This window comes from Acartia tonsa, chromosome 15, assembly GCF_053477335.1.
Source record: "Acartia tonsa isolate MP-2025a chromosome 15, ASM5347733v1, whole genome shotgun sequence".
NCBI lineage: Eukaryota > Metazoa > Arthropoda > Copepoda > Calanoida > Acartiidae > Acartia > Acartia tonsa.
Genome location: NC_137274.1, coordinates 26,746,086 through 26,773,613, shown reverse-complemented (window position 1 = coordinate 26,773,613; position 27,528 = coordinate 26,746,086). Strand labels below are relative to the sequence as shown.

Genomic DNA, 27,528 nt, shown 5'->3' with positions numbered 1-27,528 from the left:
ATTTTAAACTTATTTTTTTCTAACTAAAGGGTTAAGATAATGGCCGGTAAATAATGTACATCCCCAATGATAATACAACTTTGTTTCCAATTTCGCCACATGGCCACTCGACAATTTTTAAATTGCTCTCTTGTAACAATAAAGTTGCCAACTCTGTTTATATTTTTAGTTTACTCAACACCCGCCGAGCAATTTCTGGTTTTCCACGTTTTAAACTATTCACTGTATCTATAAAGTTGTTAACTCTGTTTCTTTATCTGTTTTTAGTTTACTCAACACCCACTGAGCAATTTCCGGTTTCCCACTTTTTAAATTATTCACTGTATCTATAAAGTTATTAACTCTGTTTCTACTTTTCGTTTACTCAACACCCACTGAGCAATTTCCGGTTTCCCACGTTTTAAATTATTCACTGTATCTATAAAGTTGCCAACCCTGTTTATATTTTTTAGTTTACTCAACACCCGCCGAGCAATTTCCGGTTCACCACGTGGCGGAGCGACCAACTCTACTGAACCAAGGTGGCGGGTTTTCTCAACAATATCACATGCAAGGTACCTTAATTTCCAGTATGGCTTTGAAACTGAGCTAGTGTAGCCGTCGCCACTGCCAGAGGTACAGCCGCTCACCTAATAGCGATCTTTAAATCAAAATGGTTACGCGAAGCCATGCACCGTAATTGGCCACGCTAAAAGTAGCTACAGTAACTGGTGGAAGCAGTTGTGGCTCTAGCAGTGGCAGCGGCTGCACTAAATGATTTAAAGATCCAGCTCTGATTAGTATTAGAACCTGTTTTATGCCTTACTGAAAAATCATGTATCTTATTGTATTATATTTAGTTCTCTTTATCATAGGATTATTAAAGGATGTCAAGGTTGTTTTCATCCCTAAACATGAGAACTTAAAAGTCGACATGATAAAAGCGATAATTGATGTACATCCCCAATAATGATACATAAAATTACCCCTTCTATAATGTACAATAAGTGGTTGAACTGTTTGAACCAACCAATCAAATTCAATCAAAGTCCCGGTAGTTGGTAAGCAAACAAATAATAAAACCTTATCATAAAACATTGAGGACTAGTGTAATAAATAGCCCGTCGTCCCCTCCCTCCCTGTTATAAAATTAAGAGGGAGGGAAGGGACATTGGGCCGTTAATTACACTAGTACCCAAAGTATTATAAAAATATTTTCTTATTTCTTGGCTGAACAACTTTGGGGACTTTATTTTGATTCAAACGTTTCAACCACTTATTTTAATCAACTTAACAGGTAATTTTGTGGATTATCATTGGGGATGTACATCATTTTTTATCTGCTATTGTCAGATCCCTGAGTCACTTCAGTAGGAATTACAGGAGTTGCATGCATAATATTGTTCAGGGTTGGCAAAAATCCGGGGTTTTCTAGAAAAGTCTGCGGACAATTGAAAAGTCCAGTTTTAACTGAGCTGGATCTTTAAATCATTTTAATGGTGAGCTAAATCACCCCGCGCAGGATTGAAATGATTTAAAGATCCAGCTCTGGTTTAATTGTGGAAAAATAACAGAACAACCTGTATGCAAACATTATTAATTTCACGTACCCCCCAACAGTATTTAGGCTACCGTTAACAACAACAACATGATATATTTATATATATCATAGTATCAAAGACAGCTTTCCGCAGACATTATGCGGATAGTATGACTGAGAACCGGTTCTAATCCAGCGGATTTGTGAAATTATCCTTTGTTTTAGGTGCCCCCCAACAGTATTCCGGCTACAATCAACAACAACAACAGCCACTAAACGGGGGTAGTCCTGGGGGTGGGGGCTACCATCCCCCACCCTCCTACAACCGGCCCCTATCTGCACCAGGGGGTGGAGGGTATATGAATCCTGTGAGTTCTGCTCAGGGTTATTCAGGTAAAGGCCTCTTTTTCTCTCCCCTTCTCTCTCCATCTCCCTCTTAATAATCCTTATTATAACAATAAAATAATAAGAAAGTTCCAAGAAAAAAGCATTCATCTGAAAATTATATTACCAGCACATCAGACTGATGTAACCATTATGTAATTAATAACTAGAAAAATCTCCCTGGAACCCATTCAACTCATAGCCCCATAACCCAAAATTTAATTGGATTCCTAGATTGTTTATTAAACAAATATCACAATACAGTTTTTACAAATGATATTTTCTGGAGAGAAAAAAATTGTCAAAACCAGCCACATCATAAAAAATTAAGTTTATTAATACTTGTCTGCAATATTCAAAATTAACAAACGAGTTAGCAGCATTCTGTGTGCTAGTACCCAAAGTCAGTTAGAATCTGCTAAATTCTTGCACATTCCCTTTAAACCAGTACCCAAAGTCTGAGACTCCTAAAATTTGAATATTCGATCCATTGTCCCCTCCCTTACTCCCTGAGTATCTCCCTCTTCTTTCTTTCTTTCTCTCTGTTTCTCTAACTAATTCTCTCTTTCTCTTCCTCCCCTCTCTCTTTTTCTCTATCTTAATAATCCTTTTTCTTAGGTTATGTTATTAACCAGTATGGAGGGGGTGGCCCCTCATATCCTGAACCTTATGGGTCAACTTTTACTCTCTCTATATCTCTCTCTTTTCTATTTCTTTCTTTCTCTCTCACTATCTTCCCCCTTACTCTCTCTCTTTCTCAATAATCTTTATTTATTCTTAGGTTATGGTAGTAATCAACATGGTTGGGGTAGTGGCCCCTCTTATCCTGAACCTTATGGGTCAACTTTTACCCTGTGTCTTTCCTCTTTTCTTTCTCTCTTTCTCTTCCCCCCCTCTCTCTCTTTCTCAATAATCCTTATTTTTTTCTCAGGTTATGGTAGTAACCAATATGGGGGTGGTAGTGGCCCCTCTTATCCTGAACCTTATGGGTCAACTTTTACCCTGTGTCTTTCCTCTTTTCTTTCTTTCTTTCTCTTCCCCCCCTCTCTCTCTTTCTCAATAATCCTTATTTTTTTCTCAGGTTATGGTAGTAACCAATATGGGGGTGGTAGTGGCCCCTCCTATCCTGAACCTTATGGGTCAACCTTTACTCTCTTTCTCTCTTTCCTCTTTTTTTTTTCTCTCTCTCTCACTATCTTCCCCCTTTCTCTCTCTTTTTCAACAATCATTATTTTTTCTCAGGTTATGGTAGTAATCAGTATGGTGGTGGTAGTGGCCCCTCCTATCCTGAACCTTATGGGTCAACCTTTACCCACATTCAGCCCAACAACTCAGATGTACAACAACACCAACACCACCACCACCAACCTCAACTTCATCAACAACAAATGCAACATCAAACTTATGAAGGTCCGGGCACTGTGCGAATCAACTTGTCTCGCAACAATAGTTTCAACAGCCAACAACAGCAGAGACATCTACACATGCAACAACAAACTAATATTTACACCTCCCCAGCAAACACCAACTATTCAGAACCAATTTACTCAGAACCACCAGCAGCGGCATCTGTCTATGGTGGCGGCAATTCACTGGCAGTGACAGCCTCGCCCAATCCTGGCAGACCCAGAAGCACACCTGCCTTTACCCAGGTCGAGGAGAGAAGCTTGGTACCGCCCGCCATCGCCGAGAAACCCGCCAACCTGTCCGCACTCGCGCATTTTCAGCAGAGGCGCAATGCCGCCGCGGCGGCCAACCGAAGCTCAGGATCAGGATCTCCAATGTCAGAGACTCCTCCCCACCATCATCCTGTGGAGAATCTGTACGAGTCTGTTGATCATGGCTACACAAAATCCAGGTAAGTTTTTTTAAAATCCAAAGCTCCTATTGGTTGAAATACAATCAAGTGATTAAATCCAAAGCTCCTATTGGTTGAAATACAATCACGTGATTAAATCCAAAGCTCCTATTGGTTGAATTTATTTCAGGTCTCCTTCGCCAGCTCCGCCTGTTCTCCACGCCCAACCATCCCCAGCTGTGGCGGAACATTATTATGAAACTCTGGAACCGCAGGCCACCCCTCCCAGAAGTTTCAGCTCCCCAAGAACATCTCTAACCATGAACAGGTCTGGACGGCCATCTCTGGAGACATGTGAGCCTCGACAACTAGATTTTAATACACCATCTAGGCTCAGGTAAACTTTTTTACAACACTTTATTGGCCATTGTCTTATCACTTTAGAACCCTGGGTACCAATTCAGTAATCCTAAGAAATAAGAGATGGATGATAAATTGATGTACATCCTTAATGATGATAAACAAAATTACCCCATCTGTAGATATTATGGAACTATAGAATCTTCACTATAAAGGAGAACCACAATGTTGGTTCTGTGGAAAACGCGATCTGTTGCTACAAACAGACAGAAATTCATTAACTTTTATACAAGGATAGACCATAGCCACCGATCAAAACCTTCGAAATGCCATTGTCCAAATTTTAGGGTGTTTATTACATATTCTACTGTTGGGGTATAAAAGTGTTAAATTTTAATGAAACCATTTTTTAGGGACAGCAATAGCCTTGGTTCCCCCTCGTCAAATCTTCCACCAAGTGGGGTCATGGGTAAACCTTCTCTGCCCCCCACAGGAGCTGCAGGACAGCTGGAGGAGCAGGAAATAATGACCTCCTCAACTATTGAAACTCTCAACACCATGAAAACTGAAACTATAGGTAATTTTTTTAGATAGATAGGTAAAGACAGCCAGTCTAGATTATCTATCCATTGATTTTATTGTTGAAATATTTTGACCACATTTTGGATGAAAGTGCTAGGTATTATTTTTAAAAGCGAAGCTTTTCTATAATTAGGGTCCGTCCGTCCGTCCGTCACGGATAGCTTTTTTCATTAATTGAGACATGTTAGAATTGTCCTATCGATTTCAAATTTTGTATGGTGATTCCTTTAGTAGTTAGGTACGATTTAGAAAGCGTAGCAACTCTATAATCATTACCAAAATGTCCGTACGTCCATTTTAAACATGTTGATTTTTTACTTTTTTAAATAGCTTTTTCGTTAATTTAGGCATGTTAGAATTGTCCTATCGATTTCAAATTTTGCATGGTGATTCCTGTAATAGTTAGGTGCGAGTTAGAAAGCGTAGCAACTCTATAATCATTACCAGAAAGTCCGTACATCCATTTTAAACATTTTTTTTACATTTTTAACAACAAATTTGTATGTGACCTAATTATCCGATTGGTCTGATTTTTGGTATACTGATTCCTGGAACAACAAAGTACAATATTAAAAGCGAAGCAACTCTCTAATCAAGTCTTAAAAATGTAAGTATATCCATAATCATTATCCTGTATCAAGCAGTTTTTCAAGAAATTTACTTACAATTTTGCTTTGACTCTTATACATTCGCATTCTGATTGTTCAGTTCTGACATTATACAAGTGTTAATGTCAGTTTGTCCTACCGTTTCAGCGCTTCGCTTTTATGGATGTTGTCATCCTTGTTTTATATCATCCATATAAGTAATAATATTCCATAAGTAGATCATTATGTTTTATTTGATTAATCATCATTGATCTACTTTTCATACTATTATATTTGAACATTCACAAAAAGACACAATAGCAAATAACTTTTAGGAAATGATGATTTAATCAAAAGTTATTGGTTGAATGATGGTTACATGACTTAATCTTTATTCTTTAGTTACTATTGGTCAAGTGATAATATCTTAAGCTTCTATTGGTTGCAAGATAGTCGCATGGCTAAATCTGAAGCTCCTATTGGTTAAATAAAGATCACATGACTAAATATAAAGCTCCTATTGGTTGAATAAAGTAAACTTGACTTAATTTAAAGCTCCTATTGGTTGAATAAAGATCACATGACTGAATCTAAAGCTCTCATTCGTTGAAAAAGATCACTCGACTTAATCTAAAGCTCTCATTGGTTACAGGTGATACCAGCGATGCTAAGGGATTTGTAATATCATTTGACAATGACTCACCAGTGAAACCTAAACCAGTTCTAAGACCCAAACGGACGAGCAGGTGAGATTTGTAAATTTTCTCGTACTAAAACATAGATGTGTCATAACTAAAGATGTTAAAAAATGGTTCCTACTGCTACTCAGTCTTCAATATAAAGGTTGTGCACAATGAAAGGGTTGGTTGTCTGTAAGATGTTTGATCAAGTAAGACTGATCTCCAAAATCTTGACATGCATCACCTAAAGTATTTTCTTGTCCATCCAGCGACGTTCACAGGGTTTTATCAGGGGGAAGGGGGGGTGTCAACCCTCTCCCTCTTAATTAAAATCATGGGATGTGCAGTACGTTATCTCAAAAACTTTGAATGCCTTTATTGAATTTTGATTCATTCGTTTTAAACTTAAAATTAAATATTCGAACCCATACCTAGTCATAATCTACTAAAGCTAATTGTCCATTGACCTATAACCCCATGAAATCTAAAGCTCCTATTGTTAAAAAAAGATGACCTTAACCTTATATAAGGCTCCTGTTGGTTGAATTAGGAAACCTGACTGAATCTAAAGCTTTTATTGGTTCGAAAAAAATCACAACATGATATTATCCTCCTATTGGTTGAATTATAGAAACCTGACTAAATATAAAGCTCCTATTGGTTGAATAATTTTTAATTTCTAGACGCGAGTCTCTGACAAGCGGAATCTCAAATGACTCAGTCAGCAGGTAAAAAAACCTATTAAAAGCTACTGTGAAAATACGATGAAACGCGCTACTTCGTTTTCTTGACTTTCCTAACTTTCTAATCTGAAATTAGCCAATTGGAGTGCCCCAAGGTTGTGTTCTGCAACCAATAAAAACTTTCCTCCTCTTGCTTTGGAACCGATTAATATCCTGTGGATTAGAACTGGTTCTGAGCCATACTGTAAAATTATGCCTAGCATCGTATTATATCCAGTTTTCTACGATTATAAATATGTAATTGTACAATCATAAGATCTTTTAGTCCGTGCCTTTGGCATTTCGGGGCTAAAAAAAACTGGTTTTAATCTTGTGATTGTTTACTTTCATATTCGTAGAATACTGGATATAATACAATGCTAGACATGATTTTTCGTATGAGAACTGGTTCTAATCCACTGATATAATCAGTTTCGAATTAATACGAGAAAAAAAACTTTCTTTTGGGTTAGCTGATTTGAATTGCCGAATGTGTACACACTTTCCTCGGTCTTTCCTCTTCCTATCTCAATATTTACTACTAGCTAGAAAAGCTTAAAACTTTCAACAACAAAAAATCAAATTAGAAAAATTAAAATTTTGAATGTATTCTTGTAATAAAGTAACAGGATGTTTGTGTGTTTGTATGTTTGTACCGAAGGATCTCGCTAACCGCTGAACCGATCGGGTTCTCCTTAACAGGGTAGATTCTCATATGTCCCGGGAAGGGTTATAACTATTTTGGAGGAGGGTACCACCACCCTCCCTAGAGAAATGATTTTTTAAAAAAATCTTAGAAAGAGTTTAACGAAAAATAAACGTCAAACGCAAAATAGCCATATTTTAAATATGCCACTAGAGGCCTCTAGGGGCGTAGCCGCTAGTAATGTATAAATCGTTTATGCATTTTTTTAGAAGTTTGGAGATTTTTTGCTAGTAGTAAATATTGAGATAGGATGAGGAAACACCGAGGAAACTGTGTACACTATCGGCAACTCAAATTCAACTGAACTTCTTTTGTCTAGTGACCGACGTGATAGTACTACAACGAATATTAGTGGCTCAGCCAAAACTCCGGACAGCCTACAAATCTCACAAGACTCTAAACAGGCACTTTACTTACATTTAATGGTTGAAACGTTTGGACACTCAACTAAATTTACATCCTTTAACTTGAAGATACTGGCAGCCAGGGATCTAAAGGGATAAGACAATGGCAGTTGAATTGATGTACATTCCCAATGATGCTACACAAAATTACCCCTTCTGTAGATTACAATTAGTGGTTGAAACGTTTCGACACTCGACTAAATTAACCAGCTAAACAAAATTCAATAAAAGTCCCCAAGGTTGTTAAGCCAACGAAGAAGGAACGAACATGGTTTAATCTTTTCATAATTTTAAACTTAATACCCGCGGAAAGCTGTCTATAATACGATGCTATAAATAACTATACATTAATTTTGATGAGTATGTATTAATGTAAGTAAGTGTATAAGATCTGGTCGTTATTATGGCTTTTAAACCGATTAATATCCGCTGGATTAGAACCGGTTCTCCTCCATATTGAAAAATTATGTATAGCATCGTAATATATCCGGTTTTCCACGAATATTAAAATATAAATTATAATATTAATACCAGTTTTGTTAGACCTTGCCTTCAGCCCCTCGGGGTTTAATCTTATATTTTTTATTTTATTATCCGCAGAAAGCTGTCAATAAAACAAAAATGTACACTAAAGTATGTAAGTAAGTGTAAAATATCGCAGAGTTCTGCTTTATCCTATGGTAGTATAGCTTCTACCAACCAATCAATAAGAAATAATCTTCAACAACAACGAGATATTTCCACCACCAGTAGCAGCAATCCACACTCCAGCTCAAATAATTTAGAAGGTATTTATTCTCAGGGATCTTAAGGGATAAGACAATGATTGATAAATTGATGTACATTGTACATCCACAATGATGATACAGAAAATTTTCTATTTTGTTAAAACATAAAGACACTTAATAATTGAATTTAAGTCCCCAGAGTTGTTAAGCCAACAAATAATAAAACGTAATTATAAAACTTTGGGGACTAGTGTAATAAACAGACCAATGTCCCCTCCCTAATACTAGCTACTACACGCCCCTAGAGGCATCAAGGACCACTTTAGATGTAGGGAGGTTAAATAGTTGCTTCAGTTTTTTTAAAATAAGTACGTAATAAAAACATTTTGGGAGGGTAATTTTTATAAACCCTTTTTTAAATTTTTGTTTTAAAAAGAAACTTTGGACCGGAGGTTGGTGGCATCCTCCCCAAAAATAGTTACAAACCTTCTTATGACATATGTGAAGCTCCCCTGTAAAGGAGAACCATATCGGTTCAGCGGATACAGAGATCCTTTGGTACAGACAGACAGACAGATCCTGTTACTTTTATATAAGGATAAGGAAAATTAAAGAGATAGATTAGTAAGAGGGTAATTTTTTCGTAAAGTTGGGTGTTGGGTTGTAATCAAATGCCTTTATTAAGTCAAACTGTTCTTAATTATTTTATATACATTTAGTTATAATTAAGAACACTTTGACTTAATAAGAACATTTGAATACAACCCAACACCAAATTTTACAGAATTACGCGATAAAATGATTCTCTTTCTGAAGAAAAAAGACATTTTATATATGAATTATCTTTTACACTTAGGAAACAATCTTTCTAGCTATCTATCTATCTACCTTTCTAACTATCCTATTATATAAAGTAGTAAGGTGTTGTTGTCTGTAGCGAAATATCTCGCTAACAACTGAACTGATACGGTTCCCATTTACAGTGTAGCATCATGGGAAGGTTTATAGCTATTTTTAGGGATGGCACCACCACCCCAAACCCCCCCTCTACTTTTTTTTTAAACGAAAAAAAGTTAAGCCATCATAAGTACCCCTAGGGCCTATAGAGGCCTTTAGGGGCGTAGCCGCTAGTATATTTATAAATATTTAGCTAGACAACTATGATTTTTTTTCTATCTATCTTTCCATGTCTCCTTCTGTCTATCTTTCTATCTATATTTTATCTATATATATATTTCTATCTATTTAACTATGAAATTATTTCAGGAAAACTAGAAGTTAGAGATCAATATTCAAACATTCAAAATGAAAATTCATCTTCACAAAGGAAATAAAGCTTTTTAATAACAAACTTTTAGAAATATGGTTGTTGCAGCAAATCATTTCGAATATAGGCTACATTTATTTATCCTATTATATAAAGTAGTAAGGCTTTTTGTTTGCAGCAAAGGATCTCGCTAACTGCTGAACCAATATGGTTCTACTTTATAGTAAAGGTTCTTAAAGTTTCTTTATATTAATAATAAAAAAATCAAAAAAATCATAGAAGGGATGATCTGACAAAAATTTGCAGAAGTAACAAATGAAAGTATACTCAATAAACTACAACTTTGCTTTTCAGAAGATTTCTGGCAAACGTTTAGAACATCGTTAAAAAAGCTTTTTTTCCCGCCAGTGAATTGTGTGTCCTGTGTGAGATATCCGAGATACAACAGCCCATACTCAAACTCTGCTCCAAATGCTCCAATGTCCTCAAGGAATTTCAACCATCTAAATTTCTTTTTAAATTGCATATTTCACAAAAAGACGATTTTCAAGTCTTGATATTTTCAAAACTACGTGGTAGAAAATTGAAATTCTTTCAAATATATGCCATATAAATATAGTTAAACCCATTAACTAGCAAAAAATATGCGGTTCACTAAATTAAGTTCGAATGCATTTCGTGAAACTACCCCCTTACAACTTTGTTAGAATTAAAGAAGAATTTGTTAAAATTAAAGACGACTTTTTTTTAAATTAAGGAAATCTTTAACAACGAAAAAGAAAACGTTATTATAAGACTTTGGGGACTAGTGTATTTAACGGAGTGGATACAAAACCGCGACAGTGACAAAACCGCCCCATAACAAAACCGCGACATACATACCTACCTATAAAAAAAATCTACTAAAAAAATAAGAAAAATTTTTATGCTAGAAGGTCATGGCCGCAGAGCTCGGCCCCCTGGCCTGCCTAGCCGCGGGCGCTCGGCCCCCTTGCCTATAACCTAACCTAACCTATATGTTTGAATGTTTAATTTACATTAACTTATTTATAGTTTAAAATTTCGTGGATTTTACAAAAAGTGGTTGGTAGATTTTTTTCAAATTTTTAATATTTTTTTTGGCAATATTTAGGTTAGGTTAGGTTATGGGCAAGGGGGCCGAGCGCCCGCGGCTAGGCAGGCCAGGGGGCCGAGCGCTGCGGCCATATATTCCTACAAATATTCCTACATAGTTATATTTCTGTTATTGTCGCGGTTTTGTTATTGGGCGGTTTTGTCCCTGTCGCGGTTTTGTTTGTCGCGGTTTTGTATCCACTCCTATTTAACAGCCCAATGTCTCCCCCCCCCCCTCCCTCCAGTGCTTAGTAATGGTTGAAATTGAATATAGGCAAATATAAACTCCCCAGAGGCTTTGTTGAGGTGCAGCAAAGTTGGCGCTTGTGATCCAGGAATGATGTTTAATTAATTTATGATAAACTAGCGACTACGCCCCCTATAGGCCTCTAGGGGCACTTTAAATGTTTTTAAAAAATTATGTTTAAAGACTCCTACGCAACATAGCTAGGTATCGTAGAATCTTAAACAAACAAACAAAAAACATTTAAAGTGCCACTGGAGGCCTCTAGGGGCGTAGCCGCTAATATTATTATAAATGAATCAATAATTGTTGTTAACAGAGGAGTATTGTCCCAAGTGTATGATAGAGAAGTCAAAATGTATGGATTTATTTGATAAAATTAGGGTTAATTTCCAGGAGGCAAATCCTTCCCTAAATTCAGCGGTAAGACATTTTTATTTCAATAGTAGCACTAATACTTAGTACTAGGGTTGGGCTGGATATCCGGGAATTTTCAATATTCTGCTGGATACCGGATATATGGCTGATTTCTAATGCTTTTTCAACTTTTGAATATACTCACTCCACAACATTTTTCAACACGCACAATACTTTTTTCTAGGCTTCCAAGATATTTTCCCCACTCTCCAATCACAATTTGCACACACTTCTAATATATTTTTCAACCTTTTTCTTATAGAAATTTTTCCAACTATTCACATACTTTTTCAAACACTTCCAATACATGTTTAAACCTTCAATTGGTTTTTCCCAACTCCCCATACATTTTCCCACATTCCAAATACATTTTTCCCACACTTCCAATACATTTTCCCCTCACTCCAAATACATTTTTTCCACACTTTCAATACATCTTCTTACATATTTATTCTTAATTCTCATCTCGGGGCTTAAAAAATGGTTTTAATATTACAATTGTTCATTCTATATCCGCGGAAAGCTGTTTGTAATACGATGAAAGAAATAACTATTCCCAACTCCCAATACATTTTTTCTGCACTACAAATACATTTTCTTACACTTCAGTATGTATTTTTTTCCACACATTCAAAACAAAACATTTGCCATGCTAAAGTGTATTTATTTGGAACTTCCAACTATATTTTCCCAACTCTTGAACTTCCATAGGAATTTTTTCCCTTTAAATATTTTTCCCTCACTTTTTCCCCTAGATTAAAAAAATTTTTCCCTAAACTCCCCCAAAAAAAATTGCCATGCTAAAGTGTATTTATTAAGAAGCTGGATGATAAGAAGTTGGAGTGGGTGCAGATGATGACATTGAAGAGAAAACAACAGGTACCCAAAGTTTTATTATATTAGTACCCAAAGTTTTATTATATTGGTACCCAAAGTTGGAGTGGGTGCATATGATGACATTGAAGAGAAAACAACAGGTACCCAAAGTTTTATTATATTAGTACCCAAAGTTTTATTATATTAGTACCCAAAGTTTTATTATATTAGTACTCAAAGTTTTATCATATTAGTACCCAAAGTTGGAGTGGGTACAGATGATGACATTGAAGAGAAAACAACAGGTACCCAAAGTTTTATTATATTAGTACCCAAAGTTTTATTATATTAGTACCCAAAGTTGGAGTGGGTGCATATGATGACATTGAAGAGAAAACAACAGGTACCCAAAGTTTTATTATATTAGTACCCAAAGTTTTATTATATTAGTACCCAAAGTTTTATTATATTAGTACTCAAAGTTTTATTATATTAGTACCCAAAGTTGGAGTGGGTACAGATGATGACATTGAAGAGAAAACAACAGGTACCCAAAGTTTTATTATATTAGTACCCAAAGTTGGAGTGGGTACAGATGATGACATTGAAGAGAAAACAACAGGTACCCAAAGTTTTATTATATTAGTACCCAAAGTTTTATTATATTAGTACCCAAAGTTTTATTATATTAGTACCCAAAGTTGGAGTGGGTACAGATGATGACATTGAAGAGAAAACAACAGGTACCCAAAGTTTTATTATATTAGTACTAGCTGAGAAGATTATGTTAAAAGGGAATGAGTGGAAGGCAATTCGGTAACACTATTCCTATTTGATAAACTAGCGGCTTCGCCCCTAGCCTCTAGGGGCGAAGCCCCAAGAGGTAATTTAAAAAAAAAACATTTTATTTCTGATGCTGCCATTTTATGTGAAGTAACTGCCTAAAAACAATTTCTTTTTTTGGGGGGGGGGGGTGTCTCACCCACCAAGAAAATAGCTTAAAACAACCGCAGGACCAGTAGGTATATTCCCTGAAGAGTAAAGCCCTATCGGTTCAGTGGTTACTTAGATCTTAAGTTTATGCGGACAGACATAGATTGCACATTATCCTACTTTATACAATTATAAGTTTGGGTACCATTACAATTATATAAGTTTGGGTACCATTCTAATTATATAAGTTTGGGTACCATTACAATTATATAAGTTTGGGTACCATTACAATTATATAAGTTTGGGTACCATTACAATTATATAAGTTTGGGTACCATTACAATTATATAAGTTTGGGTACCATTACAATTATATAAGTTTGGGTACCATTACAATTATATAAGTTTGGGTACCATTACAATTATATAAGTTTGGGTACCATTACAATTATATAAGTTTGGGTACCATTACAATTATATAAGTTTGGGTACCATTACAATTATATAAGTTTGGGTACCATTACAATTATATAAGTTTGGGTACCATTACAATTATACAAGTTTGGGTACCATTACAATTATATAAGTTTGGGTACTCTATTCTAGGCTGAAGAGGCGAGGGTGAAGCGCGAAGAGGAGGCGAGAAAGCGAAGAGAAGACGAAGAAGCCAAAAAGGTGAGCTCAGCTACTCAGGGATAGTAGAACCGATTAATATCCGCTGGATTAGAACCGGTTTTCAGGCATAATATCCGCATAATGTCCGCGGAAAGCTGTCTATAATACGATGCTATACATAATATATGAAACTAAGCGATCTAAAGGAATAAGACAATGGCTGGTTAACTTAAGTTCATCCCTAATGATGATACACAAAATTACCCTATCTGTAGATAATTTGGACGTTTGGACAATTCATATATTAATCAAAATTTAATAAAATTCCCCAAAGTTGTCAAGCCAAGGAATAAGAAAAAGTTATCATAAAACCTTGAGGACTAGTGCAATAAACAGCCCAATGTCCCCTCCCTCCCTTTGAGCCATATAATGACGTCATTTTATCAGGGAGGGGGGGGAGGGGGGAAACTTGAACTGTAAAGTAGCCTGGTACCCAAAGTTTTATAACCACGTTGTTTTATTTATTGGCCCAAAAATTTTGGGTACTTTTATTGGATTGTGGTGTTATCGTATTGAAAACAATTTAAACTTTAAGATATATCCGCGGAAACCTGTCTATAAATAATTAAAAATAGCTAGGTTTTATCACATAGTATTATAAACAGCTTTCCACGGATCTAAAAATGTACAGTTAAAAGATAAAAGCCAGTTTTGTTAGCCCCGAGATGCTGATGGCATGTGGTAAAGAAACTTATGTTAGAAAACTGGATATAATATGATATGATACATGATTTATCAGTATAGCTTAGAACTAGTTCTAATCCAGTGGATATTAATCGGTTTCGAAGCCATACTGGAAAATAATTTCTATGTTTATCCTTAAATGTTTAAATGAAAGGCCTGTATTCTTTTTTTGTTTCAAAAAAGCATCAGATTTCATGAAAACTTTTGTTTTTATTTTACTTTCCCTGGAGAGCTGTCTACAAATAACAAAAAATAGGTTTTTTTATCACATAGTATTATAAACAGCTTTCCACGGATATAAAAATGTACAATTAAAAGATAAAAGCCAGTTTTGTTAGCCCCGAGATGCTGATGGCATGTGCCTAAAAAAAACTTATATTAGAAAACTGGATATAATATGATATGATACATGATTAATCAGTATAGCTTAGAACTAGTTCTAATCCAGCGGATATTAATCGGTTTCGAAGCCATACTGGAAAATAATTTCTATGTTTATCCTTAAATGTTTAAATGAAAGGCCTGTATTCTTTTTTTGTTTCAAAAAAGCATCAGATTTCATGAAAACTTTTCTTTTTATTTTACTTTCCCTGGAAAGCTGTCTACAAATAACTAAAAATAGGTTTTTTTATCACATAGTATTATAAACAACTTTCCACTGATATACAAATGTACAATTATAAGATTAATATTATGATTCTACATTTTTATATTCATAGAAAACTGGATAGAGATATAATACGATACGATACATGATTTTTCAGTATGGCTTAGAAAGGGTTCTTTTTGCATCGTAGTACAGACAGTTTTCCACGAATATTAATAAATAACAATTATTTGGTAGGCGGAGCAAGCCAAGAAGAAGGAAGACGAAAAACGGCGGAGAGAGGAAATATTTGAACAATACAAGATTAAAAAGGTACCCAAAGTTCTAGTACCCAAAGTTTAATGCATTTACCTAAAGCTTCGCTCCTAGCAGACTTAAAACGTACAGGGCTACTTAAATCAGGGATCTAAAGGAATAAGACAATGACCGATAAATTGATGTACATCCCAAATGATGATATACAAAATTACTCAGATTAAAATAAAAATTATAAAATTAATACCAGTTTTGTTAGCCTGGTCGTTAGGCTAACAAAACTGGTTTAAACTTGTGATTTTTCATGTGTCTATAATACGATGTGGTAAATCCTTATACTAAAGTAACATGATGTCTGTGTGTTTGTCTTTACAAGGTAGCTTTAGGGAAGAACTATTTCAGTTCAGTGGTTAGCAAGATCCTTCGGTACAAACAGACAGACAAAAAGACAGATACTGAGTATCTCCCTCTTCTTTCTTTCTTTCTCTCTGCTTCTCTAACTAATTCTCTCTTTCTCTTCCTCCCCTTTCTCTTTTTCTCTATCTTAATAATCCTTTTTCTTAGGTTATGTTATTAACCAGTATGGTGGGGGAGGCCCCTCAGATCCTGAACCTTATGGGTCAACTTTTACTCTTTGTCTTTCCTCTTTCTTTCTCTCTCTCTCAATATCTTCCCCCTTTCTCTCTTTTTCACAATAATCCTTTTTCTCAGGTTATGGTAGTAATCATTATGGTGGTGGAGGCCACTCCTATCCTAAACCTTATGGGTCAACTTTTACCCTCTGTCTTTCCTCTTTTCTTTTTTCTTTCTCTTCCCCCTTTCTCTCTCTTAATAATACTTTTTCTTAGGTTATGTTGTTAACCAGTATTGGGGTGGAGGCCGCTCATATCCTGAACCTTATGGGTCAACCTTTACTCTCTTTCTCTCTCTCCTTCCTCTTTCTTTCTCTCTCTCTCTCACTAACTTCTCCCTTTCTCTCTCTTTTTCAACAATCATTATTTTTTCTCAGGTTATGGTAGTAATCAGTATGGTGGTGGTAGTGGCCCCTCCTATCCTGAACCTTATGGGTCAACCTTTACTCACATTCAGCCCAACAACTCAGATGTACAACAACACCAACACCACCACCACCAACCTCAACTTCATCAACAACAAATGCAACATCAAACTTATGAAGGTCCGGGCACTGTGCGAATCAACTTGTCTCGCAACAATAGTTTCAACAGCCAACAACAGCAGAGACATCTACACATGCAACAACAAACAAATATTTACACCTCCCCGGCAAACACCAACTATTCGGAACCAATTTACTCAGAACCACCAGCAGCGGCATCTGTCTATGGTGGCGGCAATTCACTGGCAGTGACAGCCTCGCCCAATCCTGGCAGACCGAGAAGCACACCTGCCTTTACCCAGGTCGAGGAGAGAAGCTTGGTGCCGCCCGCCATTGCCGAGAAACCCGCCAACCTGTCCGCACTTGCACATTTCCAGCAGAGGCGCAATGCCGCCGCGGCGGCCAACCGAAGCTCAGGATCAGGATCTCCAATGTCAGAGACTCCTCCCCACCATCATCCCGTGGAGAATCTGTACGAGTCTGTTGATCATGGCTACACAAAATCCAGGTAAGTTTTTTTTAAATCCAAAGCTCCTATTGGTTGAAATACAATCAAGTGATTAAATCCAAAGCTCCTATTGGTTGAATAAAAATCGAATGATAAAATGCAAAGCTCCTATTGGTTGAATCTATTTCAGGTCTCCTTCGCCAGCTCCTCCTGTTCTCCACGCCCAACCATCCCCAGCTGTGGCGGAACATTATTATGAAACTCTGGAACCGCATGCCACCCCTCCCAGAAGTTTCAGCTCCCCAAGAACATCTCTAACCATGAACAGGTCCGGACGGCCATCTCTAGAGACATGTGAGACTCGACAACTAGATTTCAATACACCATCTAGGCTCAGGTAAACTTTTTAAGCAGGGTTGGAAAAAAACCGTTTTTTTTAAATAACCCAACCCTGTAGGTTTTATTAATAAAATCAGGGGTTTTGTGGTTTTTTTTTCAGGGTTTTATTATTTCTAAAAAAATTTTTTTTAGATATTGATAAATCGTTTTGATATAGTAACATGATTTTGTCTGTCTGTACCAAAGGATCTCGCTAACCGCTGAATCGGTATGGTTCTCCTTTAGAGGGTAGCTTTTTATAACCTTCAAAACCTTTGAAACACCATTGTTCAATGTTCAAAGTCTAACAAATTGTAGGGGGTTGATTACACCTCCCTTTACACATATAAAAAATGAGATTGTGGGGTAAAAAAGTGTAACGAAACTATTTTTTAGGGACAGCAGTAGCCTTGGTTCCCCCTCCTCAAATCTTCCACCAAGCGGGGTCATGGGTAAACCTTCGCTGCCCCCCACAGGAGCTGCAGGACAGCTGGAGGAGCAGGAAATGACCTCCTCAACTATTGAGACACTCAACACCATGAAAACTGAAACTATAGGTAATTTTATTAGATAGGTATAGACAGTCTAGATAATCCAGGGGATGCTATTAAGCCAATTAATTCCAATTGAAAATGTCACAAAATTTAATATTTGTTGGAGTAAGGTTGGAGTAAAACTTGGTCTTTCCCGTAACAGAAGGGGAGTGGGTAAGAAGGGGGAGAAAAAAAAGAAGGGGGTTGTGGGGAAATTTTCCTTTAGAATTGCTGTCAGGATCACATTCTCTTTTCCCTTGAGATAATCATAAAAACATAGAGTTGTAATAATCCAACCAGTGCAGTTATTTTTTTTATTTCATCCATACAATAGGTCCACTTTAATGGGGACTATGAACGAACAAGAGCAAGTAATTTTAAGCACCTTACAATAGGGATTCTTTTTTGGTGAATATATTAGGGTTATGTTTAATATTGTTATATTCATTTAAAAAATAATAATGGAAAAAAAAACTCTGAAATGTTAGGTAATTTTTTATTTAATATCACCAAATGTTCTGTTGAGTTCAGGGTTGTCATTTTGGGCGGGCGGTTTTGGGCGGGCAGTTTTGGGCGGGCGGTTTTGGGCCGCCCAATATAAGGTCCTTTTGGGCAGTTTTGGGCACCCCCCTTTTAGGGGGAGATAAAAAGGGGAGGGGGTTAAAAAAAGAGGGGGGCGGGCCTATTTTTTGGGTGATATCCTTATACTAAAGTAATAGAATGTGTGTCTGTGTGTTTGTACCGAAGGATCTCGCTAACCGATGAACCGATCGGGTTCTTCTTAACAGGGTAGCTTCTCATAGGTTCTGGGAAGGTTTAGAACTATTTTGGGGAGGGTAACCCCAAACCTCCTAAGAGAAATCGCCCCTAGAAAAAAATTACACTCCCCCAAAAACTTTTTAAAATTTTTTTTACTAAAAATAAAAATGGGGGGAGGAAACCCACCCCCCCCCCCAAAAAAAAAAAAATTATTCCTCCCCCAAATTTTTTTTACTTTTTCGGCGTTTTCCTCTTAAGAAAATTTGAGTATCCCCCCACCCCCCCGACAACGGACAACTATTTTAGTTTAGGTTAGGTTATAGGGTAGGGAGCCGAGCGCTGCGGCTAGGCAGGCAAGGAGGCCGAGCGCTGCGGCTAGGCAGGCAAGGGGACAGAGCGCTGCGGCTAGGCAGGCTAGGGGGCCGAGCGCTGCGGCTAGGCAGGCTAGGGAGCCGAGCGCTGCGGCCAGAGTTGTTCGTTGTCGGCAAAATTGAAAAATGATTTCTAAGAGGATAATACCACTTATTCTTTTCAAATCTAATATAATAATTGGATTATCAAATTTGACTCTCCCCTCCTCAAGTGTCCATAGAGGCCTCTAGGGCCGTAGCTGCTAGTTAACTATGTAAATTAGCTTTTTTGTATCTAGAGAAGGATTTCGCTAACTGCTGAACCGATATGGTTCTCCTTTCCAGTGGAGCTTTTATAGGTCCTGAGATGATTTTAGGCTATTTTATTTCTAATAATAAGTCTAGGTATGGTTTTAGGCTATTTCATATCCTTTTTATATGCTTTTTACGACATTTGCCCAAAAAGGGTGCCCAAAACCACTTTTGGGCGCCCAAAACCCGCCCAAAACCCTTTTGGGCAATTGGGCCGCCCAATATCAAAAAAAGTGCCCAATTCGACAACCCTGGTTGAGTTCAAACTTCTGTGACACAAAAGTAGTCTTTTTCGATGATAAATGTTAATTCAAAAAAAGAAAAATATTTTAAACAGTTTTATGTGTACTTTCATAATTTAGAGCACTTGATTAATATTATGTTTTGGTTTGTTATTTTATCTGAACTGAACTTTTGAACTCAACAAAACATTTGAAGATATTTCATCAAAAAATGCTTAATATTTCAAAGTTTTACCTATACATTAAAAACCATGGAGAATCTTAATTTTTAGTGTACTTTCATAATTTATAATATTTGATTAAAATTATATTTTGGTTTTTGAATTTATTTGAACTTTGAACTCAACAAAACATTTAATGATATTTCATCAAAAAATGCTTAATATTTCCAAAGTTTTATACATAAAAAACCCATGGACAATCGTAAATTTTATAAAGATATAATGATATTAAACATTAACAAGCCCCAATATTTACTAGAATCACTGCTGGAAGGTGCTCAAAACCATTTGCTCTTGTTCGTACATAGTCCCCTTTATAAAAATTTCTTATTGGTTGAATAAAGATCACATGACTTTAATATAATGCTCTCATTGGTTACAGGTGATACCAGCGACGCTAAGGGATTTGTAATATCATTTGATAATGACTCACCAGTGAAACCAAAACCAGTTCTAAGACCCAAACGGACGAGCAGGTGAGATTTGTAAATTTTCTCGTACTAAAATATAGATGTGTCATAACTAAAGATGTTAAAAATGGTTCCTACTGCTACTCAGTCTTCAATATAAAGGTTGTGCACAATGAAAGGGTTGGTTGTCTGTAAGATGTTTGATCAAGTAAGACTGATCTCCAAAATCTTGACATGCATCACCTAAAGTATTTTCTTGTCCATCCAGCGACGTTCACAGGGTTTTATCAGGGGGAAGGGGGGGTGTGTCAACCCTCTCCCTCTTAATTAAAATCATGGGATGTGCAGTACGTTATCTCAAAAACTTTGAATGCCTTTATTGAATTTTGATTGATTCGTTTTAAACTTAAAATTAAATATTCGAACCCATAGTCATAATCTACTAAAGCTAATTGTCCATTGACTGAATCTAAAGCTTTTATTGGTTCGAAAAAAATCACATAACGTGATATTATCCTCCTATTGGTTGAATTAGAAAAACCTGTCTAAATCTAAAGCTTTTATTGGTTGAATCATTTTTTTTGTAATTTCTAGACGCGAGTCTCTGACAAGCGGAATCTCAAATGACTCAGTCAGCAGGTAAAAAAACCTATTAAAAGCTACTGGGTGAAAATACGATGAAACGCGCTACTTCGTTTTCTTGACTTTCCTAACTTTCTAGTCTTAAATTAGGCAATTGGAGTGCCCCAAGGTTGTGTTCTGCAACCAATAAAAACTTTCCTCCTCTTGCTTTGGAACCGATTAATATTCTGTGGATTAGCCCCGAGATGCCGAAGGATAAAAAATGGTTTTAATCTTATGATTGTTTACTTTCATATTCGTAGAAAACTGGATATAATACAATGCTAGACATGATTTTTCGTATGAGAACCGGTTCTAATCCACCGGATATTAATCGGTTTTGAATGAATATGAGAAAAAAAATTCTTTTGGGTCAGCTGAATTTGAGTGGCCATTGAGTACACAGTTTCCTCGGTCTTTCCTCTTCCTATCTCAATATTTACTACTAGCTAGAAAAGCTTCAAACTTTCAACAACAAAAAATCAAAATTAAAAAAATTAAAATTTTGAATGTATAATGTACCTATAAATCTTAGCTCTCGTATTTTTTAGCTACTAGTAAATATTGAGATAGGATGAGGAAACACCGAGAAAACTGTGTACACATTCGGAAACTCCAATTCAACTGACCTTCTTTTGTTTAGTGACCGACGTGATAGTACTACAACGAATATTAGTGGCCCAGCCAAAACTCCGGATGACAGCCTTCAAATCTCACAAGACTCTAAACAGGCACTTTACTTACATTTAATGGTTGAAACGTTTGGACACTCAACTAAATTTACATCCTTTAACTTGAAGATACTGGCAGCCAGTTATATAAAGACATAAGACAATGGCAGTTGAGTTTATGTACATTCCCAATGATGATACACAAAATTACTACCTTTGTATATTACAAATAAGTGGTTGAAACATTTGGACCCTCAACTAAATTAACCAGCTAAACAAAATTCAATAAAAGTCCCCAAGGTTGTTAAGCCAACGATGAAGGAACAAACATGGTTTAATCTTTTCATAATTTTAAACTTAATACCCGCGGAAAGCTGTCTATAATACGATGCTATAAATAACTATACATTCATTTTGATGAGTATGTATTAATGTAAGTAAGTGTATAATATCTGGTCGTTATATGGCTTTTAAACCGATTAATATCCGCTGGATTAGAACCGGTTCTCCTCCATATTGAAAAATTATGTATAGCATCGTAATATATTCTGTTATCCACGAATATTAGAATAAAAATTATAAAATTAAAACAATTTTTGTTAGCCCGGGCCTTCGACTATCGTGGTTAACAAAACTGGTTTTAATCTTATAATTTTTTATTTTAATATCCGCGGAAAGCTACTTATAATAATTTGCGATAAATAACTTTACCTTCATTTTTGTATTTACCTCCCATTCTTTTCAATGACCTTTTTCGTCTGCTTCTAAATTATTTTCCGCTACTTGGCTGTGTTAATATAAGGTACATTATTGGTTGATTTTCAATGACCCAATAGAAAGGTTGCACAAAGTTGATGCGATGGGGAGATACAGTTATTTAACCCTTTCTCCCTCTAATGTTTTACTCTAATATGTAAGTAAGTGTAAAATATCTCAGAATTCTGCTTTATCCTATGGTAGTATAGCTTCTACCAACCAATCAATAAGAAATAATCTTCAACAAGAACGAGATATTTCCACCACTACCAGCAATCCACTTTCCAGCTCAAATAATTTAGAAGGTATTTATTCTCAGGGATCTTAAGGGATAAGACAATGAATGATAAACTGATGTACATCCATTAAACTATATGAACAAACCAATTAATATTCAATTAAAGTCCCCAAAGTTGTTAAGCCAACGAATAATAAAACGTAATTATAAAACTTTGGGTACTAGTGTAATAAACAGACCGATGTCCCCTCCCTAATACTAGCTTCTACGCGCCCCTAGAGGCATCAAGGAGCGATTTATATGTAGGGAGGTTAAATAGTTGATTTAGTTTTTTGAAAATAAGTACGTAATAAAAACATTTTGGGAGGGTAATTTTTACAAACCCTTTTTTAAATTTTTGTTCTAAAAAGAAACTTTTGACCAAAGGTTGGTGGCATCTTCCCCAAAAATAGTTATGAACATTCTCAGGTCATATGAGAAGCTCCGCTGTAAAGGAGAACCATATCGGTTCAGCGGATAAAGACAGATATACACAGACAGATTCTGTTACTTTTATATAAGGATAAGGAAAATTCTAGACAGATGAATAAGAGGGTTATTTTTTTCGCATAATTCTGTTGGGTTGTAGTCAAATGCTTTTATTAAGTCAAACTGTTATTAATTATTTTATATATATATACATTTGGTTATAACTAAAAACACTTTGACTTAATAAGAACATTTGACTACAACCCAAAACCTAATTTTACAGAATTACGCGATAAAATGATTCTCTTTCTGAAGAAAAAAGACATTTTATATATGAATTATCTTTTACACTTAGGAAACAATCTTTCTAGCTATCTATCTATCTACCTTTCTAACTATCCTATTATATAAAGTAGTAAGGTGTTTTTGTCTGTAGCGAAATATCTCGCTAACAACTGAACTGATACGGTTCCCATTTACAGTGTAGCATCATGGGAAGGTTTATAGCTATTTTTAGGGATGGTACCACCACCCCAAACCCCCCCTCTACTTTTTTTTTAAACGAAAAAAAGTTAAGCCATCATAAGTACCCCTAGGGCCTAGGGCCTATAGAGGCCTTTAGGGGCGTAGCCGAAAGTATATTTAATATAATATTTAGCTTCTTCGAGGAGAGAATATTTAGCTAGACTACTATGATTTTTTTTCTATCTATCTTGCTATGTCTCCTTCTGTATATCTTTCTATCTATATTTTTATCTATCTATATTTCTTTCTATATATTTCTATCTATTTATTAGTAGCGAAGCTACTCTATAATTCACTTTGTCCGTCCGTCAGTCAGTCCGTAACGCTATGGGGGAAATGGGATTTACTCAGCTCCTATAAAAGATAGAATGCTGAAATTTTTTGACAACATTCCCATTATTAAGGAGCACAATTGACTATAAAACATCATTCGCGGTCGGACCGATTTTTAGCAGGTTTTAGGCTATTTTTATATTTTTCACATTTTTCTCCATATCTTCAGTGTTTATGGTCCGATTTTCAAAATTTTTTCAGTTACAGATATCAAAATTAAATTTCCTGTCGTTTGAAGAAACAATCATGAAGGCCAAACTGCCTTTTTAGCAGGTTTTAGGCTATTTTTATATTTTTCACATTTTTCTCCATATCTTCAAAATTTTTTCAGTTAGGTATAGATATTAAAATTAAATTTCCCGTCTTTTAAAGATGACAACCATGACGGCCAGACTGCCTTTTCAGCAGGTTTTAGGCTGTTTTTTTATATTTTTAATATTTTTCTCCATATCTTCAGTGTTTATAGTCCGATTTACAAAATTTTTTCAGTTGTAGATATCAAAATTAAATTTCCCGTCTTTAAAGGAAATAACCATGACGGCCAGACTGCCTTTTTGGCAGGTTTTAGGCTATTTATAAATATATTTAACACTTTTTTCCATATCTTCAGTGTATATGGTCCGATTTCCAAAATTTTTAAAGTTTTTAAGGATTTAAAAATTAAATTTTTTGTCGTTTTAAGAAAACAACCATGGCGGCCAGACTGCCTTTTATCAGGTTTTTGGCTATTTTTATATGTTTTACATATTTCCCAATATCTTTGTTTATTTTGATCCAATTTTCAAACTTTTATGGGATATCAGTATCAAAATAATTTTTCCCATTGTTATGAGCATCTTTAATATAATTTACTTTGACCATCGTCATCATACAAAAAAAACAAGGTTTCATATTTATTTTATCCAATAAATCTATTCTTGATTTTAGTAAAAACCTTTTAAATCTACCTGTACGTATTCCCATCTACGATTTTTTGTGCTTCGCTACTTATGGATGTTGTCATCCTTGTTTCTATCTATTTAACTATGAAATTATTTCAGGAAAACTAGAAGTTAGAGATCAATATTCCAACATCCAAAATGAAAATTCATCTTCACAAAGGAAATTAAGCTTTTTAACACAAAATTTATAGAAATATGGTTGTTACAGCAAATCATTTGGAATATAGGCTACATTTATTTATCCTATTATATAAAACTAGCGGCTACGCCCCTAGAAGCCTTTAGGGGCACTAAGGTAGGATTGGGAAAAGTCATCCTCATCCCATTTTAAATTTGAGTTTCAAAAGAGTAAAAAAAAAAAATATGTATTTCTTTTTTTGGAGGGAGGGGTGAAGGCACCCTCCCCAAAAATAGTTTAAAACCTTTCCAGGACCCATAAGAAGCTTCACTGTAATTGAGAACAATATCGGTTCAGTGTTTAGTGAGATCCTTCGGGACAGACAAAAAACTACTTTATATAATAGGATAAGAATTTTTTGTCTGAAGCCATGGATCCCGCTAACCGCTGAACCAATAAGGTTCTACTTTACAGTAATGTTCCAGGATGCTTTTATTCTATTTTGACTTAAAAAAAAGTCTGGGTATGGTTTTAGGCTATTTCGCCCTTCCATATTCCTTCTAATATAGAGCCCCTAAATACTAGGGGCATAGCCGCTAGTATTAAATAAAGTAGTAGGTTTTTGTCTGAAGCTCAAGATTATTAAGTTGATTTCTCTATTTTGGGGAAGCTTCACATAGGTCCTGGAATGGTTTTATGCTATTTTTCTGCTTTCTTCTGTAGGTTCCCTATGTTCTTATTTTTTTTTTTACATATTTTGGCATGGTAGAATTTCTTCAGGGTCTTAGAGAACACCCCTTTTTTGCAATCGTACCTAAATGTTACAAGAATCTTCATCAAAGTTTAAATTCGATAGGATAATTCTAACATGCAAAATGAATAGAGCATACTTTGTCTGTCTGTCTGAAGCTTAAGATCTTGGTAACCGCTGAACCAATTAGGGTCTACTCTTCAGGGAGTATACCTACTGGTCCTGTGGTGGTTTAGGCTTTCCTTAAGGGGTGGGACACCCACAACCCCACAATAAGAAACCCACCCCTTAAATAACAAAAAAAATCGTACCTAAATGTTACAGGAATCCTTAAGCAAATTTAAAAATTAGGATAATTCTAACATGCAAAAATTAACTGGAAGAGCATACAGACCGACTGACGCAAAGACTCAATTTTAGAAAAGCTTCCCCCCAAAATATACAGTCTTATGTCCCCTACCATGGTATAAAACTTTGGTTACCAGAATAATATACAGTCTAATGAACCTACCCCCCCCCCCCCCCCCAAAAAAAAAGCTTTATTTCCTCCAATGAATAATGTGACTTGTGTGAGATTTCTGATATTTGAAATTTTTTTTATGTTCCATTTTTGAGGGCAAAAAAAATCATAGAAGGGGTGATCTGACAAAAATTTGCCGAAGTAACAAATGAAAGTATAATCAATAAACTACAACTTTGCTTTTCAGAAGATTTCTGGCAAACGTTTAGAAAAATGTTTAAAAAAGCTTTTTTTCCCGCCAGTGAATTGTGTGTCCTGTGTGAGATATCCGAGATTCAGCAGCCCATACTCAAACTCTGCTCCAAATGCTCCAATGTCCTCAAGGAATTTCAACCATCTAAATTTCTTTTTAAATTGCATATTTCACAAAAAGACGATTTTCAAGTCTTGATATTTTCAAAACTACGTGGTAGAAAATTTAAAATCTTTCAAATATTATTATATGCCATATAAATATAGTTAAACCCATTAACTAGCAAAAAATATGCGGTTCACTAAATTAAGTTCGATTGCATTTCGTGAAACTACCCCTTTACAACTTTGTTAGATTTGAAGAAGAATTCGTTAAAATTAAATACAACTTTGTTGAAATTAAAGATGACTTTGTTAAAATTAAAGACGACTTTTTTTAAAATTAAGGACATCTTTAATAGATTTTAAAAACTTTGCTCCAAATGCTTTAATGTTCTTAAGGAATTTCAACCATCTTAAAATTAAATAGATTTATGTTTTGTCTGCAATGACTTTGGTACATAAAAAGATGGTTTTGGTAAAATTAAAGACACCTTAAAATTAATTTTTAACTTTTTATTAAAATTACAGATGACTTGGTTGAAAATAAAGATAACTTTGTTGAACCATAAGATGACATTGATAAAATTAAAGAAGTCATTATTTCTAAACCATTATGGATTATTAATCAGGGATCCAAAGGGATAAGACAATGGCCAATAAGTTGTTGTACACCCCAAATGATGATGCACAAAATGACTCTTTTATCTATATTACAATGAGTGGTTAAAATGTTAGGACACCCAACTAAATGAACAAACTTAAAACACAATAAAAGTCTCTCCAAGGTTGTTAGGCCAACGTTATTATAAGACTTTGGGGACTAGTGTATTAAACAGTCCAATGTTCCCTCCCTCCCTTAGTATGTGATTATTAATGGTTGAAATTGAATCTAGGCAAATATAAACTCTCCAGAGGCTTTGTTGAGGTGTACCAAAGTTGGCGCTTGTGATCCAGGAATGATATTTGATTCATTTATAATAAACTAGCAATGACGCCCCTAGAGGCCTCTAGGGGCACTTTAAATGTTTTTTAAAAATAATAC

General features: G+C 35.5%; 2 protein-coding genes and 1 long non-coding RNA gene across 3 annotated transcripts in view; 2 read left to right on the top strand and 1 right to left on the bottom strand.

The window, feature by feature from the left end:
* LOC145307461 (uncharacterized) overlaps window positions 1–27,528 on the bottom strand; it is a 102,693-nt gene that overhangs the window by 44,220 nt on the left and 30,945 nt on the right. The window lies entirely within an intron of this gene.
* On the top strand, window positions 448–27,472 carry LOC145307531 (uncharacterized). Its single transcript, XM_080149988.1, has 12 exons — window positions 448–554; window positions 1,745–1,912; window positions 3,146–3,761; window positions 3,892–4,098; window positions 4,475–4,638; window positions 20,223–20,316; window positions 20,845–20,889; window positions 21,515–21,602; window positions 22,480–22,603; window positions 24,903–24,963; window positions 26,435–26,517; window positions 27,381–27,472. The coding sequence occupies exons 1-12, from the start codon at window positions 548–550 to the stop codon at window positions 27,470–27,472; spliced, it is 1,749 nt and encodes a 582-aa protein (XP_080006114.1). The 5' UTR covers window positions 448–547.
* Window positions 10,150–15,584, top strand: LOC145307469 (uncharacterized). Its single transcript, XM_080149910.1, has 6 exons — window positions 10,150–10,228; window positions 11,126–11,185; window positions 11,414–11,517; window positions 12,331–12,390; window positions 13,866–13,934; window positions 15,463–15,584. Exons 3-6 carry the CDS (start codon window positions 11,434–11,436, stop codon window positions 15,565–15,567), a joined length of 318 nt encoding a protein of 105 aa, XP_080006036.1. The 5' UTR covers window positions 10,150–10,228; window positions 11,126–11,185; window positions 11,414–11,433; the 3' UTR covers window positions 15,568–15,584.

Bases quoted from the DNA above. Each gene is read 5' to 3' on its own strand.
- LOC145307531 (XM_080149988.1), top strand. The intron at 20,317-20,844 runs GTGAGATTTGTA...TGTAATTTCTAG, and splicing joins AGACCCAAACGGACGAGCAG to ACGCGAGTCTCTGACAAGCG. The intron at 26,518-27,380 runs AATTTCAACCAT...ATTGAATCTAGG, and splicing joins ATGCTCCAATGTCCTCAAGG to CAAATATAAACTCTCCAGAG.
- LOC145307469 (XM_080149910.1), top strand. From the start codon at position 11,434: ATGATAGAGAAGTCAAAATGTATGGATTTATTTGATAAAATTAGGGTT. The intron at 11,518-12,330 runs GTAAGACATTTT...GTATTTATTAAG, and splicing joins ATCCTTCCCTAAATTCAGCG to AAGCTGGATGATAAGAAGTT. The intron at 13,935-15,462 runs GTGAGCTCAGCT...ATTATTTGGTAG, and splicing joins AAGACGAAGAAGCCAAAAAG to GCGGAGCAAGCCAAGAAGAA.